This window comes from Budorcas taxicolor, chromosome 15, assembly GCF_023091745.1.
Source record: "Budorcas taxicolor isolate Tak-1 chromosome 15, Takin1.1, whole genome shotgun sequence".
NCBI lineage: Eukaryota > Metazoa > Chordata > Mammalia > Artiodactyla > Bovidae > Budorcas > Budorcas taxicolor.
This window is the reverse complement of record NC_068924.1, coordinates 80126375-80144477: the sequence shown is the minus strand read 5'-3', so window position 1 is coordinate 80144477 and position 18103 is coordinate 80126375. Positions and strand designations below refer to the sequence as shown.

The 18103-nt window shown below is 39.5% G+C and overlaps 1 protein-coding gene across 1 annotated transcript; it reads right to left on the bottom strand.

Moving 5' to 3' along the window:
* Positions 1–736: 736 nt before the first annotated feature.
* On the bottom strand, positions 737–16619 carry FAM111B (FAM111 trypsin like peptidase B). Its single transcript, XM_052653264.1, has 3 exons — positions 16539–16619; positions 1876–2908; positions 737–1833 (listed from the first exon to the last, which is right to left on the bottom strand). Exons 1-3 carry the CDS (start codon positions 16617–16619, stop codon positions 737–739), a joined length of 2211 nt encoding a protein of 736 aa, XP_052509224.1.
* Positions 16620–18103: the final 1484 nt, after the last annotated feature.

Below are 18103 nucleotides of genomic sequence, written 5' to 3'. Positions count from 1 at the left end.
CACTTGCTCCATGATCCCTTCCATTCCATATTGTTGTACAGTATCCACTTTTCACCACCCATTACAATTTGTTTTAATGGAAAGTTTTTGTTAGGTGTCAGTAGAAAATTCCATATGGAAATGAAGTCAAGAAGGTTTTTCTTGCTTAACTTATGTGGAACCCAAACTTCAAAGTGATGAACATAACCAAGCTGGTGCAAATGATTTTCAATGCTTGACTTGGATATTTTGAGTATGCCAGCTATCTCCTGCATGATATAACACTGATTGCTCTCAGTTAATGTCTAGATTGGATCACTATTAACATCAATTTATCTATCAGTACATGGAGCATTGTCCAGGGAGAAATCTCCAGCACACAAATTAGCAAGCCACTTTTGACACATATGATCAGTCACAGCACCTTCTCCATACACTGCACAAATCTTTTTTTTTAAATTTCAATAATTTTAACCTTACTTGAAATAATAAAGCATAATATGCCAACAATGTGTTCTTTCATCTTCAATATTAAAATGGCTACACAAAAATTCATTAATTTTGATGTTTTTTTAAAAATGCCTGCTGATACAACAGCTGTCACAATAATAATACAATCTAATGAAATTGTTTCAAATGTCATTTAAGACAACTAAGCACTACTAGAGCCATCATACAGAAAAAAAACCAAACCAACTTTTGGCCATCCCAATACTTTAAATCACTGGCATGTGCTTTTGAAAGCAGCATCCTTTCCCTAATATTGCATGGATTCAACCTGATTTTCTTGAAGTGACAGTTCTTGTTTGTTATCTTTCTCTTCATTGTGGCTCTCATTTTTCTCTTCTTGTAATGATTTGTACAAGTTCTCATCTTTCCGTTTAATATCACAAAGAATAGATTCCATAGAATAGCCAAATTCAAGGGCATAAGGCTTATTTACACGGTTATAAACATACCCAAAGGAGTGCATAGCAACCAACCTGCCAGATGCATTAAACACTGGGGAGCCAGAAGACCCACTAAAAAAACAAGTATCATAACTAAGTGTGTTAGTGTTCCAAACGTCTGACAGGAAACTTCTCTGGGTAAACATAGGGAAAGCATTATAAATGTCTGAACAGGATCCTGGTACTACCCCATCTGAATAATGTTCTTTGCACCTCTCTAACCGTTGCTCTAGAGGAATCACAGAACAACCATCTATTTTCTTGATCTGGCCTTCTGGGTGACCAATTAAATAAAGTAAACCACTAGATGGTTGAGGCGAAATCAGTTTTGACAGGCCTGGAGGAAATCCATTTCCATTTTCACTTAGTTTTAAAATGGCATAATCTAGAGTTTCATCAGACATCAGAAACCATGGCTCAAAGGAAAGCCAATCAACATAGTTAGGGCAGAACTCTTTATAAGCAAAAGTGACCTTGGCACATGTGCTTATTATAGCTGGCCATGACTTTGGATCTGTACCTTCTCCCACGATGAAGTGTAAAACATGTCTACAGGTGAAAATAAAATCATTGTTGAAAACAAAGCAAGTAGCATTGCCTGTGTTTCCATTATTGTCCCATTTTATGAATCCAACTGACTTACTAAGATGAACAAGACGTTCACAGATTGCAACTGAAACAGAATTTTCAGTCACTTTTCCAAAGTAATTTTTATACACTCTGAATTGTTTAAACGTTGACAGTTTCATTCTCTTCTGTTCTTCCTGAAAATACTTTTGTATCCGAAGTGCCTCTTTATTAAAATTTGGATACTGAGGCATCATAACTTTGTTCAATATTTGTAAATTCTTTACCCAGAGATTAGTTGTCTCCCTTTGGATTTTCTGAATAGCATATTGCCTACCTAGAGAGAGCCTTCGCCTACCTAGAGAGAGCCTTCGCCTACCTAGAGAGAGCCTTCGCCTAACTTGTGTGGTTTTTCTCCTAAGTCTTTTGTAGAGATTACTATTGTAATAACGTTTAATTTTGGAAATGGACCGGGATGTCTTATGTTTAATATCAAGCCCTAGACTCTGACATGGGAGAATTTTTTCTCTGTTGTGTTCTGCATCTTCAGTTTCTCCATCTTTCTTTGGTTCATCGACTTTGCTCTTAGACTGTGTTAAAGCCTGTGGACTGATACCTTCAGTGGCATTTTCATCTTCCGGTTTAATTTTTTTATGGGTACGTTTCTTGACAGACATATTTTTAGGAATGTCCAATTCTAAGACTTTTCCAGATACTTCATCCACCATGGACTGTTTTCCATAAATTTTATTGTGACCTTCTGTTACTCTCCATTCAAGTATGTCTAGATCTGAGCGAAATCGGCCATCATTGCAAAGGGCTTCTTTGATAGTCTCACCCTTCAAGGCATAGACGAGAACTGTAGTTCCTGGTTCATGAAGTTCCTTAATCTTAAGAATCTTCTTTATGGTCTTCCCAATAGCAACAATGTGAAAAAGAATGCATTCAGCATCTGGATTTTTACAGAGGCGTAATACCTGACCATCTTCCTGGTTAATCCTTTTTTGACCAAATGTTATTTTCAAATGGGAACCACTAGGTAGGCATCTGAGAGGCATTCCTAAATTTATATGCGCTTGTATTGTTTTTTCTTCATAAACAATGATGTTCTCATATACATGTTTCTTCATCCTTTCACTGAAATGGTCATGAGCACTCAGAACTGAATAGATATTCTCATTGGGCCCACCAAACGCTGTAAACACACTACGGTCTGACTTTCTGAGGCGTTCATTCAAACTAAAGGTGAAATGACATTTTTCACCGGTGCTCACGTGTGGGTTCTGTCGTTCAGAGGATGTTTCATGCTCGCTGACTTCACTTTTAACTTTAATGGTGCTGTTACATTCTCGTATGTCAGGCAGAGACTGATCGACAGGTGTGCCCGAACACGCCTCCTCTATGACAGTATCCTTAGAAAAGGAAAGATTAAAAATTTAGTGAGGATCACCTTTAATAATAATGTTCCATGCCTTCCGAATTATAAAATCAAAATATACCATGCTGTATACGAGTTCATGTTTCACTAAGCAGTCTGTCAGTGCTCTTGCGTATCATTAAACTACCTTTGAAAACACAGTTTGAGGGGCTATATGATAGTTCACTGTACAATAGTTTTCAACCCATTCTTCTGTTGCTGGCTCTTTAGATTATTTCTAATTTTTTTACTATTCTAAATATGACACACTTTTCTATACACAAAACATATTGTCCAAAGTCTTAAAATATTTTCCTATGCTAGATTACCAGCAGTGGAAATAGATTATAAATGTACTTCACCACGTACACTGCCAAACTGCTTTCTCGGAAGGTCACATCAATTCACCCTCCCTGTTCTTTCCTATTGCCCAAGGAAATCAGTATTATGGCAAATTCTTCAAAAGGATTTGAGTACTACTATTTTAAAAGTTTGGTAACTGGGAGATCTAGCTTGACTATTTTTTACATTTATATTTATTTACTTACTAACAAAACCGGTTTAACACATCACTTGGACATCTGAGGTACCACCTTTTAAAAAATTCCTGTAAAATATTTACTGTCCAGTTTATTCTGTACATGGTATCAACAGCACTAAGAAAAGATACTAACATGATTAATAAATCACAGGATTGGACAGATATACAAATCCATATTCAAAACATATACCTATACAATCAGTTGGCAATAGCCTAGGAAAAAGCATTTTGATACTCTGCTGGCAACAGATTATTTAGGGACATATGGATATAGTGGCTCAGATGGCAAAGGAACTGCCTGCAATGCAGGAGACAAGGGTTCAATCCCTGGGTTGGGAAGATACCCTGGAAAAGGAAATGGCAACTCACTGCAGTATTTCTGCCTGGAGAATTCCATGGACAGAGGAGCCTGGTGGGCTACAGTTCATGGGGTTGCAGAGTTGGCTAGGACTGAGCAACTAACACATACATATAAGTAGCATAATCTTTAGCTTTGTCTGTTTTTTATTTTTGCACAAATGCATCTTTTGAATATGTCTTCTTTTTTTAGTTTTATTTATTTTACTTTACAATACTGTATTGGTTTTGCCATACATTGACTTGAATCTGCCATGGGTGTACATGTGTTCCCCATCCTGAAGCCCCCTCCCACCTCCCTCCCCATCCCATCCCTCTGGGTCATCCCAGTGCACCAGCCCCGAGCACCCTGTATCATGCATCAAACCTAGACTGGTGGTTCATTTCACATATGATACTTTACATGTTTCAATGCCATTTTCCCATATCATCCCACCCTCACCCTCTCCCACAGAGTCCAAAAGACTGTTCAATACATGTGTCTCTTTTGCTGTCTCACATACATGAATATGTCTTCTGTGATTTGTTTCACTATTTTTTTGACATTCTTTCCAGTCGATGGAGCTTTAAATTCACTTTCACAGTTAAACAGATTCCACTGAAGAAATTAACTGGCTGTGTGCATTTCAGTTATTTCTAGGTTTTTTTTTTTTTCCCCCTACTAACTACAGTACTACGGTTATGCTATGACTATCTATTAATATGTTTCCTGGGGCACACATGCAAGAGTGTCTCTTGGGAACAGACTTAGGAGCTGAATTGCTCAACTTCTGGAATATGCATACTCACCTTTATTAAATACTGTCAAATTATTTACTAAATGGTTGTACCACTTTACACCTCTGCCAGTGGGAAACAGGAGTTCTCATTGCCTCCACATCCTTATCAAAACATGGTATTGCCCAACTTTTAAAGTTTGCCAATCTTGTGAATGTGAAATGGCATCTTTCAAAAAAAATTTCACTGGGGTATAGCTGATTTACAATGTTGTGTTAATTTCAGGGGTACAGCAAAGCTAACCATGTATACATACATATATATCCACTCTTTTTGTTAAGATTCTTTTCCCATGTAGACCATTAGAGAGCAATGAGGAGAATTCCCCATGTATACAGCAGGCTATTATTAGTTATCTACCTTATATATGTGCTTAGTCTCTTAGTCATGTCCGACTCTTTGCAACACCATGGACTGTAGCCCACCAGGCTCCTCTGTCCATGGGGATTCTCCAGGCAAGAATACTGGAGTGTGTTGCCATGCTCTCTGCCAGGGGATCTTCCCCAGGCAGGGACTGAACCCGGGTCTCCTGCACTGCAGGCAGATTCTTTACTGTCTGAGCCACCAGGGAAGCCCAACTTTATATACAGTAGCGCACATATGTGACTCCAAATCTCCCAAGTTATCCCTCCCCTGAAATGGCATCTTATTGGTAGTCTAATAAGTTTAATAATTTCTGCCTGTTCATGTCTTTTACCCATCTTTCTATTGGATTATTTTTCTTTTTATTATTGAAAGTACTTTATATATCCTAGACACATATTATTTATTCATCATACGTATTAAAAATGTATTCCCTGAGTTCGTGGACTTCCCAGGTGGCTCAGATGGTAAAGAATCTGCCTGCAAAGCAGGAGACCCAGGTTGGATTCTTGGATTGGGAAGATCCCCTGGAGAAGGAAATGGCAACCCATTCCAGTATTCTTGCCTGGGAAATCTCATGGACAGAAGTGCCTGGCAAGCTACAGCTCATCGGGTCACAAAGAGTAGGACACGACTCACTTTCTTTCACTTTCTGAGTTTGTGGATTGCTTTTTGTATCAGTTTAGTTCAGTTCAGTTGCTCAGTCATGTCCGACTCTTTGCAACCCCATGAACTGCAGCACGCCAGGCCTCCCTGTCCATCACCAACTCCAAGAGTTCACTCAAACTCACATCCATCCAGTCGGTAATGCCATCCAGTCATCTCATCCTCTGTCATCCCTTTCTCCTCCTGCCCCCAATCCCTCCCAGCATCAGAGTCTTTCCCAATGAGTCAACTCTTCGCATGAGGTGGCCAAAGTACTGGAGTCTCAGCTTTAGCATCAGTCCTTCCAAAGAACACCCAGGACCGATCCTCCTTTAGAATGGACTGGTTGGATCTCCTTGCAGTCCAAGGGACCCTCAAGAGTCTTCTCCAACACCACACTTCAAAAGCATCAATTCTTCGGCACTCAGCTTTCTTCACAGTCCAACTCTCACATCCATACATGACCACAGGAAAAACCATAGCCTTGACTAGACGGACCTTAGTCGGCAAAGTAATGTCTCTGCTTTTGAATATGCTATCTAGGTTGGTCATAACTTTCCTTCCAAGGAGTAAGCGTCTTTTAATTTCATGGCTGCAATCACCATCTGCAGTGATTTTGGAGCCCAGAAAAATAAAGTCTGACACTGTTTCTACTGTTTTCCCATCTATTTCCCATGAAGTGATGGGACCAAATGCCATGATCTTATTTTTCTGAATGTTGAGCTTTAAGCGAACTTTTTCACTCTCCTCTTTCACTTTCATCAAGAGGCTTTTTAGTTCCTCTTCACTTTCTGCCATAAGGGTGGTATCATCTGCATATCTGAGGTTATTGATATTTCTCCTGGCAATCTTGATTCCAGCTTGTGCTTCTTCCAGTCCAGCGTTTCTCATGATGTACTCTGCATATAAGTTAAATAAGCAGGGTGACAACATAAAGCCTTGACATACTCCTTTTCCTATTTGGAACCAGTCTGTTGTTCCATGTCCAGTTCTAACTATTGCTTCCTGACCTGCAGATAGGTTTCTTAAGAGGCAGGTCAGGTGGTCTGGTATGCCCATCTCTTTCAGAATTCTCCACAGTTTATTGTGATCCACACAGTCAAAGGCTTTGGCATAGTCAATAAAGCAGAAATAGATGTTTTTCTGGAACTCTCTTCCTTTTTCCATGATCCAGAGGATATTGGCAATTTGATCTCTGGTTCCTCTACCCTTTCTAAAACCAGCTTGAACATCTGAAGTTCACGGTTCATGTACTGCTGAAGCCTGGCTTGGAGAATTTTTAGCATGTGAGATGAGTGCAATTGTGTGGTACTTTGAGCATTCTTTGGCATTGCCTTTCTTTGAGATTGGAATGAAAACTGACCTTTTCCAGTCCTCTGGCCACTGCTGAGTTTTCCAAACTTGCTGGCATATTGAGTGCAGCACTTTCACAGCATCATCCTTCAGGATTTGAAATAGCCCAACTGAAATTCCATCACCTCCACTAGCTTTGTTCGTAGTGATGCTTTCTAAGGCCCACTTGACTTCATATTCCAGGATGTCTGGCTCTAGATGAGTGATCACACCATCGTGATTATCTGGGTTGTGAAGATCTTTTTTGTACAGTTCTTCTGTGTATTCTTGCCACCTCTTCTTAATATCTCTGCTTCTGTTAGGTCAATATCATTTCTGTGTTTATTGAGCCCATCTTTGCATGAAATGTTCCCTTTGTATCTCTAATTTTCTTGAAGAGATCTCTAGTCTTTCCTATTGTGTTGTTATCCTCTATTTCTTTGCATTGATCACTGAGGAAGGCTTTCTTATCTCTCCTTGCTATTCTTTGGAACTCTGCATTCAGATGCTTTTATCTTTCCTTTCCTCCTTTGCTTTTCACTTCTCTTTCCACAGCTATTTGTAAGGCCTTCCCAGACAGCAATTTTGCTTTTCATATAAGGATAACTAATTGTCCCAGCACTACTAATTAAATCGCTAATCTTTTCTTCACTGATCTGTACCATCAGTTTTGCCACGTGAGAGTAAAGGTTAGACAATGACCCCCTAAAAAAGTACCTTAGAATGTTACATCATTTGGAAATAGGGTTGCTGTAGATATAATTCATTAAAATTATAATTCATTAAAAGAGTACAGTGGACCCCCAGGCCATTGTGAATGATATCCTTATAAAAAGGCATTTGAACAGAGATAGACACACCCAGAGGGAAGATGAAATAAACAGACAGACGTTAAAGATGGCCGTCAAGGAGAGAGGCCTCATGTAGATCCTTCCTGCACAGAGCTCACAAGGCACTAACCCTACTGACCACCTGACCTTGGCCTCTGAACCTCCTGAACTGACACAGTACACATTTGTGTTTCAGTCATTCAGTCTGTGGTATTTGTTATGGAAGGCCCAGCAAAGTCATGCAAAGACCTGCTCACACACTTTATGGGTTTGTGTCTGCTCTGTTCCAGTGCTGTATTTTTCCACATCTGCACCAAATATTGTCTTACTTCCAATCTTATAATAAGCATTCATATCTAATAAGACAGTTTCCCTCACTTTATCTTCAGAAATGTCTTAGATATTAGCCCTCTGCTCTTTTAATAAATCTTGGTGATCATGTTAAACACCAGAAAAATAAACTGTTGGACTTTTAATTGGGCTTGTATTCAATGAATCTAGGAAGGACTGACATCCCAAAACTCATCCCAGTGAGTTTTCCTACTCACGAATACCTGCTATCTTGACCATGAGGTTTCCTTTCATGTCTTCCCACAAAACTGTACCATTTTATACATAAAGGACTTGCAAACCATTTCTTACATTTATTCCTGGGTACCTGACATTTTTCTAGGCATCATAAAACAATTTTTTGATATTATATAGAAAGTGTAATCAGAAATAAGAAAGATTATTGCTGATCAAGATAAATGCATATTTTTTTGTAAATATCAATCTTAAAATCTAGTCAACTTTATATAATAATCATTTCTAACATTTGGTCTATAGATCTTTTTGGTTTTCAAAATAGGTAATCATATCATCTGTGGATGTTTCAAGAATATGCCTTGTTCCTTCCTTTTCAATTTTTAAAGTGAAAGTGAAGTTGCTCAGTCGTGTCGAGACTCTTTGCGACTCCATGGACTGTAGCTTACCAGGCTCCTCCATCCGTGGGATCTCCCAGGAAAGAATACTGGAGTGGGTTGCCATTTCTTTCTCCAGGAGATCTTTCTGATCCAGGGATTGAACCCTGGTCTCCTGCATTTTGGCAGACACTTTACCGACCAAGCCACCACAGAAGGTTTTCAACTCTTAATTGTAATTTTAATTCTATAAGTGTATGGGCTCAGTAAGTCATGCAGAATGTGGGATCTTAGTTTCCCATCCAGGATCAAATCTGCATCCCCTGCAATGGAAGGTGGTTTCTTAATCACAGGACCACCAGCTGTGTGCTAAGTTGCTTCAGATATGTCTAACTCTTTGTGACCCCATGGATTGTAGCCCACCAGACTCCTCTGTCCATGAAATTCTCCAGGCCAGAATACTGGAGTGGGTAGCCATTCCCTTCTCCAGGGGATCATCCTGACCCAGGGACTGAACCCAGGTCTCCCACACTGCAGGCAGATTCTTTACTGTTTAGCCACCAGGAAGTCCTTTAATTGTATTTTTCCTATTTTATTGTACTGTACTGGCTAAAATCACCAGTATAGTGTGATGTAATGATGATTTTGTAACCAGCTAATAGTGAGTATTTCTTCATTCTCCCTGATTGTAAACAAAATGCTTCTAATGATTATTTAACACAATATTTCCTGTAGAATTTTTGAAGATGCCCTTAATTAACATTCTGGTATGTCCTTATTTATATTTTTAAGAATAAGAAAGCAGTCAAGATAGATTAATCCTATTATGGCCTATTCTTCTTATTATTATTAAAACCTCTGGAAAGAATACAAAAGGCAATGCCCTGAAATCCCAGTCTGGCCAAGATAAAGAAAAATATACCTAACTTAAATTATTCCTTGAAACAACTGGATAAATGGATAAAATTATGAAATGTTTTTCAAGGCATGAGACATTAGGCAAGAAAGGCCAGTGATCCTTGAGAAACAGAAAAAAAAAAAAAAAAAAAGAAAAGAAGCAAACCATATAATTGCTCCAGATTATTTCCTGAAGACAGATTCTGGTTGCCAGGGGTGGGTTGGGGTGGGGGTGGTGAAGGAAATGGGTCAAGCTGGTCAAGAGTACAAACTTCTAATTATAAGATGGAGCTCTAATGTACAGCATGGTAACTACAGTTAACAATATTGTATTGTATATTTGAAAGTTGCTAACTAAGAGAGTAGATCTTAAAAAGTTCTCATCACAAGGACAAAATTTAACTTTGTTAGGTGATGAATGTGGTAATCATTTCATAATATACCATAATATACACATATATTCAATCATTATGTCATCTATCTTATATTCAATGAATTTTTAACAAAGATGTAAAAGCAACCCTTTTAAGAAATTGTGCTGGAGCAAATAGATAACATATGTAAAAATTAATCAATTAATTAATTAACAAATACTAATGTGTGGATTTGGAGAAGGAAATGGCAACCCACTCCAGTATTCTTGCCTGGAAAATCGCATGGACAGAGAAGCCTGGCAGGATACAGTCCATGGAGTTGTCAAAAATCAGACATGACTTAGCAACTAAACCACTACTGTGTGGATTTATTCTTATATTGTTCTGCCTAAACACTGTATTGTATCACTACTGTAATAGGACATGTGGTATTACTATTGCTCAATCTATACACTGCACCATAAAAATAATAAACTCAAAGTAGATCATAGACTTAAACCTAAAATTATAAGACTTCTAAATGAAAAACCAGAAGAAAATTTTTGTGATCTTAGATTTGGAAAAGTATTCTTTGATATAAAAAAGCGCACAATTTTAAAAAATGGATAAAATGAACATTATCAAGCTGAAAACTTTTCCCCCCTAAAGACAGGATTAAGAGAATGAGAAGAGAGATATAATGAAAAGACAAGCCACAGACTGAAATAAATTACCTGCAAATCTCTGACAAATCAAGCATTTCTAACAAATGTAAAGCACTCTTGAAACTCACCAATAAGAAATGAAAGAAGCCAATATAAACATGGTCAAAATATTTTAACAGAAACTTGACCAGAGAAGATATATGCAAGGTAGTGGGTGGGTGGGGGACAAGGGCGAGCAAAAGGGAATTATTTAAGGTGAAGGAACTGTTCTGTATCTTGATTCTCATCACGGTTACATGACTGGGGCATTTGTCATAAGCCATAGGACTGTATGGGCTTTCTTGGTGGCTCAAATGGTAAAGAATCTGCCTGCAATGCAGGAGACCTGGGTTCAATCCCTGGGTAAGGAAAATCCCCTGGAGATGGGAATGGCTACCAACTCCAGTATTCTTGCCTGGAGAATCCCCATGGACAGACGAGCCTGGTGGACTACAGGTCCACAGGGTCACAAAGAGTCAGACACGACTGAAGCAACTTTGCAAGCACGCATGCATAGGACTGTACACTAAAATATTCAACTTAAAATTTAAGCTAAATCCTTCTTCGTAAATAATACAAGGATAAGAATCATAAATACTTCTTTACTTACAGAATAAAATCCAAATACCTAAACATGAAGTTCAAGAAAGCGAAAGATACAAAAACTGTTTTCCAAAAAGCTACTTTACCTCTGTCCATTTTTTTTTTACATTGGTCATAAAGGTATATAGAAATAATTCATGCCAGTGCAGGGGCAAATATTGATTCCTCATTGTGCTTCTTTAGCCAAAAGGTTTTGGGCAGGAAGGCTGAGCTACCAAAGTGAAAAGTGAAGTCATTCAGTCATGTCCAGCTCTTTTCGACCCCATGGACTGTAGCCTACCAGGCTTCTCCCATCCATGGAATTTTCCAGGCAAGAGTACTGGAGTGGGTTGCCATTTCCTTAAGCTTGAGACAATTAGAGGGCAAAGAGAAGCTGCCCTGAGGGAACATGATAGACTCAACATCTGGATGCTAAGAATGAACTCTGAAATTACTGTAGCTATATTGTCACTAAGCAGAAAGCCAGCCAGAGGAGTGCATGAAAAGCAGAGTACAGAGACTGAAAACACAAATAAGTCCTTGGAAACACTGTGTTGTTTTTCAGTCACTCAATCCTGTCCGACTCTGCGACCCCATGGACTGCAGCACGCCAGGCTTCCTGTCCATCACCAACTCCCAGAGCTTGCTCAAACTTATGTTCATCGAGTCGGTGATGCCATCTCATCCTCTGTCGTCCCCTTCTCCTGCCTTCAATCAATTGTGAATTACTGAATTAAAGCTCAGTTGACCTCTGGACTTTTCAGATGTGTGAAACAATAAATCCATTTATTTTTCCTTCAAGGGGCCCAAAATGTCTCATTTTGAAACAAGGCTATACAAGCTAAAAAAATATTAGCAAACAATGCTGATAACAATGATAGATTTTACCACATAGAATCTTCCAGTGGAAGTGTATTTCAGAATAGTATTTCTCACATTTTAACCTGCAGAAAAGTCATCTGGGTATCTCGTTAAAATGCAGATCATGTAGATCTAAGAAGCTATTCAGTTCAGTCGCTCAGTCATGTCTGACGCTTTGCAACCCCATGAACTGCAGCACGCCAGGAGGCCTCCCTGTTCATCACCAACTCCCAGAGTTCACCCAAACTCATGTCCATCCAGTCGGTGATGCCATCCAGCCATCTCATCCTCTGTCATCCCCTTCTTCTCCTGCCCCCAATCCCTCCCAGCATCAGAGTCTTTTCCAATGAGTCAACTTTTCTCATGAGGTGGCCAAAATATTGGAGTTTCAGCTTTAGCATCAGTCCTACCAAAGAGCACCCAGGACTGATTTCTTTCAGAATGGACTGGTTGGATCTCCTTGCAGTCTAAGGGACTCTCAAGAGTCTTCTCCAACACCACAGTTCAAATGCATCAGTTCTTTGGTGCTTAGCTTTCTTCACAGTCCAACTATCACATCCATACATGACCACTGGAAAAACCATAGCCTTGACTAGATGGACCTTTGTTAGCAAAGTAATGTCTCTGCTTTTGGTCATAACTTTCCTTCCAAGGAGTAAGCATCTTTTAATTTCATGGCTGTAATCACCATCTGCAGTGATTTTGGAGCCCAGAAAAATAAAGTCTGACACTGTTTCCACTGTTTCCCCATTTATTTCCCATGAAGCGATGGGACCAGATGTCATGATCTTCATTTTCTGAATGTTGAGCTTGAAGCCAACTTTTTCACTCTCTTTTTTCACTTTCATCAAGAAGCTTTTTAGTTCCTCTTCGCTTTCTGCCATAAGGGTGGTGTCATCTGCATATCTGAGGTGATTCATATTTCTCCCAGCAATCTTAATTCCAGCTTGTGCTTCTTCCAGCCCAGCATTTCTCATGATGTTTTCTGCATATAGGTTAAATAAGCAGGCTGACAATATACAATCTTGATGTACTCCTTTTCCTATTTGGAACCAGTCTGTTGTTCCATGTCCAGTTCTAACTGTTGCTTCCTGACCTGCAGATAGGTTTCTCAAGAAGCAGGTCAGGTGGTCTGGTATTCCCATCTCTTTCAGAATTCTCCACAGTTTCTTGTGATCCACAGTCAAAGGCTTTGGCATAGTCAATAAAGCTGAAATAGATGTTTTTCTGGAACTCTCTTGCTTTTTCCATGATCCAGAGAATGTTGGCAGTTTGATCTCTGGTTCCTCTGCCCTTTCTAAAACCAGCTTGAACATCTGGAAGTTCACGGTTCATGTATTGCTGAAGCCTGGCTTGGAGAATTTTGAGCAATACTTTACTAGTGTGTGAGGTGAGTGCAATTGTGCAGTAGTTTGAGCATTCTTTGGCATTGACTTTGTTTGGGATTGGAATGAAAACTGACCTTTTCCAGTCCTGTGGCCACTGCTGAGTTTTCCAAATTTGCTGGCATATTGAGTGCAGCACTTTCACAGCATCATCTTTCAGGATTTGAAATAGCTCAACTGGAATTCCATCACCTCCACTAGCTTTGCTCGTAGTGATGCTTTCTAAGGCCCCTTTGACTTCACATTCCAGGATGTCTGGCTCTAGATGAGTGATCACACCATCGTGATTATCTGGGTTGTGAAGATCTTTTTTGTACAGTTCTTCCGTGTATTCTTGCCACCTCTTCTTAATATCTTCTGCTTCTGTTAGGTCCATACCATTTCTGTCCTTTATCGAGCCCATCTTTGCATGAAATGTTCCCTTGGTATCTCTAATTTTCTTGAAGAGATCTCTAGTCTTTCCCATTCTGTTCTTTTCCTCTATTTCTTTGCATTGATCGCTGAGGAAGGCTTTCTTATCTCTCCTATCTTTGGAACTCTGCATTCAGATGCTTATATCTTTTCTTTTCTCCTTTGCTTTTCGCTTCTCTTCTTTCCACAGCTATTTATTTGTAAGGCCTCCCCAGACAGCCATTTTGCTTTTTTGCATTTGTTTTCCATGGGGATTGTCTTGATCCCTGTCTCCTATACAATGTCACAAACCTTAATCCATAGTTCATCAGGCACTCTATCTATCAGATCTAGGCCCTTAAATCTATTTCTCACTTCCATTGTATAGTCATAAGGAATTTGATTTAGGTCATACTTGAATCGTCTAGTGGTTTTCCCTGCTTTCTTCAATTTTAAGTCTGAATTTGGCAATAAGGAGTTCATGATCTGAGCCACAGTCAGGTCCCAGTGTTGTTTTTGCTGACTGTATAGAGCTGCTACATCTTTGATTGCAAAGAATTTAATCAATCTGATTTCAATGTTGACCATCTGGTGATGTCCATACGTAGAGTCTTCTCTTGTGTTGTTGGAAGAGGGTGTTTGCTATGACCAGTGTGTTCTCTTGGCAAAACTTTATTAGCCTTTGCCCTGCTTCATTCTGTATTCCAAGGCCAAATTTGCCTGTTACTCCAGGTGTTTCTTGACTTCCTACTTTTGCATTCCAGTCCCCTATAATGAAAAGGAAATCTTTTTGGGGTGTTAGTTCTAAAAGGTCTTTTAGGTCTTCATAGAATCGTTCAACTTCAGCTTCTTCAGTGTTACTGGTTGGGGCATAGTCTTGGATTATTATGATATTGAATGGTTTTCCTTGGAAACGAAAAGAGATCATTTTTGAGCTTGCATCCAAGTACTGCATTTCAGACTCTTTTGTTCTTCTGAGGGATTCCTGACCACAGTAGTAGATATAATGGTCATCTGAGTTAAATTCCAGTCTATTTTATTTTGCTGATTCCTAGAATGTCGACGTTCACTCTTGCCATCTCCTGTTTGACTACTTCCAATTTGCCTTGATTCTTGGACCTAACATTCCAGGTTCCTATGCAATATTGCTCTTTACAGCATCGGACCTTGCTTCTGTCACCAGTCACATCCACAACTGGGTACTGTTTTTGCTTTGGCTCCAGCCCTTCATTCTTTCTGGAGTTATTTCTCCACTGATCTCCAGTAGCATATTCGGCACCTACCGACCTGGGGAGTTCCTCTCTCAGTATCCTATCATTTTGCCTTTTCATACTGTTCATGGGGTTCTCAAGGCAAGAATACTGAAGTGGTTTGCCATTCCCTTCTCCAGTGGACCACATTCTGTCAGACCTCTCCACCATGACCCGCCCGTCTTGGGTGGCCCCACAGAGCATGGCTTAGTTTCCTTGAGTTAAACAAGGCTGTGGTCTGTGTGATTAGATTGACTAGTTTTCTGTGATTATGGTTTGTGTGTCTGCCCTCTGATGCCTCTCGCAGCACCTACCGTTTTACCTGGGTTTCTCTTACCTTGGATGTGGGGAAGAAGCTATTAGGTGGTATCAATACTGCTGGTATACAGACCACACTTTGAGAAAGACAGAGTTCCTTAACCTAGAGTAGCAGTTTGCAACTTTCTGCAATGATGGAAATATTCTGTATCTGCTTTGTTCAATATGGCAGCCATGAGCCACATATGGCTTCTGAGCACTTGAAATGTGGTTAGTGCATAAAGAAAATCAATTTTAAACTTCATTTACCTTTAATCCAATGAATCATTTTTGTTATTTCAAAGTTAGATGATTTTCCCGACAAAATGTTTTTACTGATATAGTCTACTGTGACCTTGTACTAAATTGTATTCCCAGTATTACTTGCCTACTATGTTCTTGAATTCTCCTTATATACCATCAAATCTAGCTATACTATTCCTCAAACAGTTTCGCTTGTGTACATGACTTTACCCAGACTATTCCCTTATACTTGATCCACCTACCTTGTGAAATTGTGGCCATTCTTTAAGATATTTCTCATATGACATAACTTTAATTTCTTGAGTCTCAATTAAACCCTCTTTTCTCTGCACTCTAAAAGCACTTGTTTATATTTTGATTTAGTATTACTATTTTGCATACTTTGAGTAAAACCATGTGTTGGTCCAAAATTGGGTTCTGAAGTCTGATTGCCTGGGTTCGAATCCTTGCTCTGAAGTCCATTACTTTTGCAATTTTAAGAAAAATGAGGGTCAGTTTCTCTATTTAGGGATGATAATATCTATTGCAAAGAGTTTTATTAAATGTTAAAGAAGATAATCCATAGGAAGTGACAAGCCTAATTCCAAGTACTCAGTAATTTCTCAGTACACATTAACTACCTTATTATTTTTGCCCATCTATATTTCCAATGATACTGAGTGTCGATACTATCACCTTGCTGTTTAACAAGGTATTCTTTGCTTTGTTAATTCATATACTATCATTTTGTTTTTACACAAACACTTATATGTATGATCTCCCTAAATATATTTTAAACAATACATGAGAAGGGGTTATAATTGCCATTCTTTATACACTTATCCCCTTCAAGGATCCTAAGACAGTTCTATAGTTAGAGTGCCATCCCAGCAAAGTTGTTTACAAGTACACACACCTTTGATGCTTCAGGTCTGGTACCTTGGTCATTTCCTGTAGCACTGAATGATGTATTCTCTTCAGTCTTTATGAAATTCATGATGAGTCCCAGGAGAATATGACTTTCTTCCACTACTGGCCAAGACAGAGAAACAGGATTGAATTTACCAACCCCTTAATGACTAAAACAATAAAACACAAGATATATGAAATAATAAGTTTTGAACACTGGTTATCAGGCAGGGCACAATAGTGATCTCTGACCCCTAAGAGAGAGAGAGAGAGAAATCAGAGGCAGGACCTAGAGACATCTAGCTTGCTGCCTGGGGAGCATCTCCAGGCTGTATCTCAGGGAAGGGAGACACAAGCAAAGCCTGGCACTTTCCCCAAGTTGAGAAGACAAGCTAAGAGTTCTGGTGGGCCCAGAAGGCTGGAGTTTGCAGGGCTAGAGTACTAGAGAGCTACAGCTACACAGAGTGTCAGAGATCTGTAGTGGACACCCCTGAAATTTCAGCTGACTAGTGGTCTGTTTCTCACACTCAGCTGAGAACAGTTTCTGTTTCCCTCACTCAGCTGAGAATAGTTTCTGTTTCTCATGCTCAGCTGACAATAATTTGTGTTCCCAAAAGCAAACTGGAAAACTTCATAATTCATAACATATTGACAAAGGTATCGCCTCTAAAGTGGGACAAAATTAGCTGTATACCAAAGACTGCTCTGGTCCCACCTGACAAAATTTAAAAGCAAGCTTTGGAAGCGTAAAACTTTTCCACTAACACAACTAGAACAAAGCTCAAGAATGTTGATAGGAATAGAAACATTTCTAGCACCCATATATGTGAAATTGACAAAGTTTGATATCCACTACAATTCTGAGGCATAAAAAGAAGCAGAAAAATAAGATCCACAATGAGGAGAGAAATCAATGAACAGAAACATATCCAAAAGTGACTCAGATGATAGAACTAGTAGACAAGAACATTAAAATGGTTATTATCTTTAATTTCTGGCCAAACAAAGTGACAAGGACCTGACTTGCCCTGCAGTCTGAAAACAAAGGAAGACAATAAGCTAAACAGATGGAACAGGAATTTGCAAGAACTAGACATCATGCAGCAGACATCATGCAATTCGGGGCAGTGACAAATGAAGGGCATCCTGTGGTGACTCCAGCTGACTGCCTTGAGAGATTCCAGGCCAGGGTGTCACGAGGGGCAGCCAGGCAGGGCCCCACGAGGGGCAGCCAGGCAGGGCCCGTCGGCATTGCTGACTTGAGGAGACAGCTGAAAGACCAAGGTGGCAGGAGTTCAAACGACACAGAAAGGAGAGAGCTGCACAGAGGGAAGTCCGGATATACGAACACTGGGAGGCATTCAGCTGAGAACTGATCACAACAGCAACGGAAGAACTACCCGGGGCCAGGAAAGAACCTCCACAATCCATCAAACTTTCGCGAGGTGATACTCCTTTTAGAAATCTGTTTCCTCATTTGTAAATTAAGGAGCTCGGCTCAAACTTGTATTGACTGGTCCTGAGAATTCTCCCCTCTGAATTTTTTTTAAAGAAGAAGATACCTGAATCCCA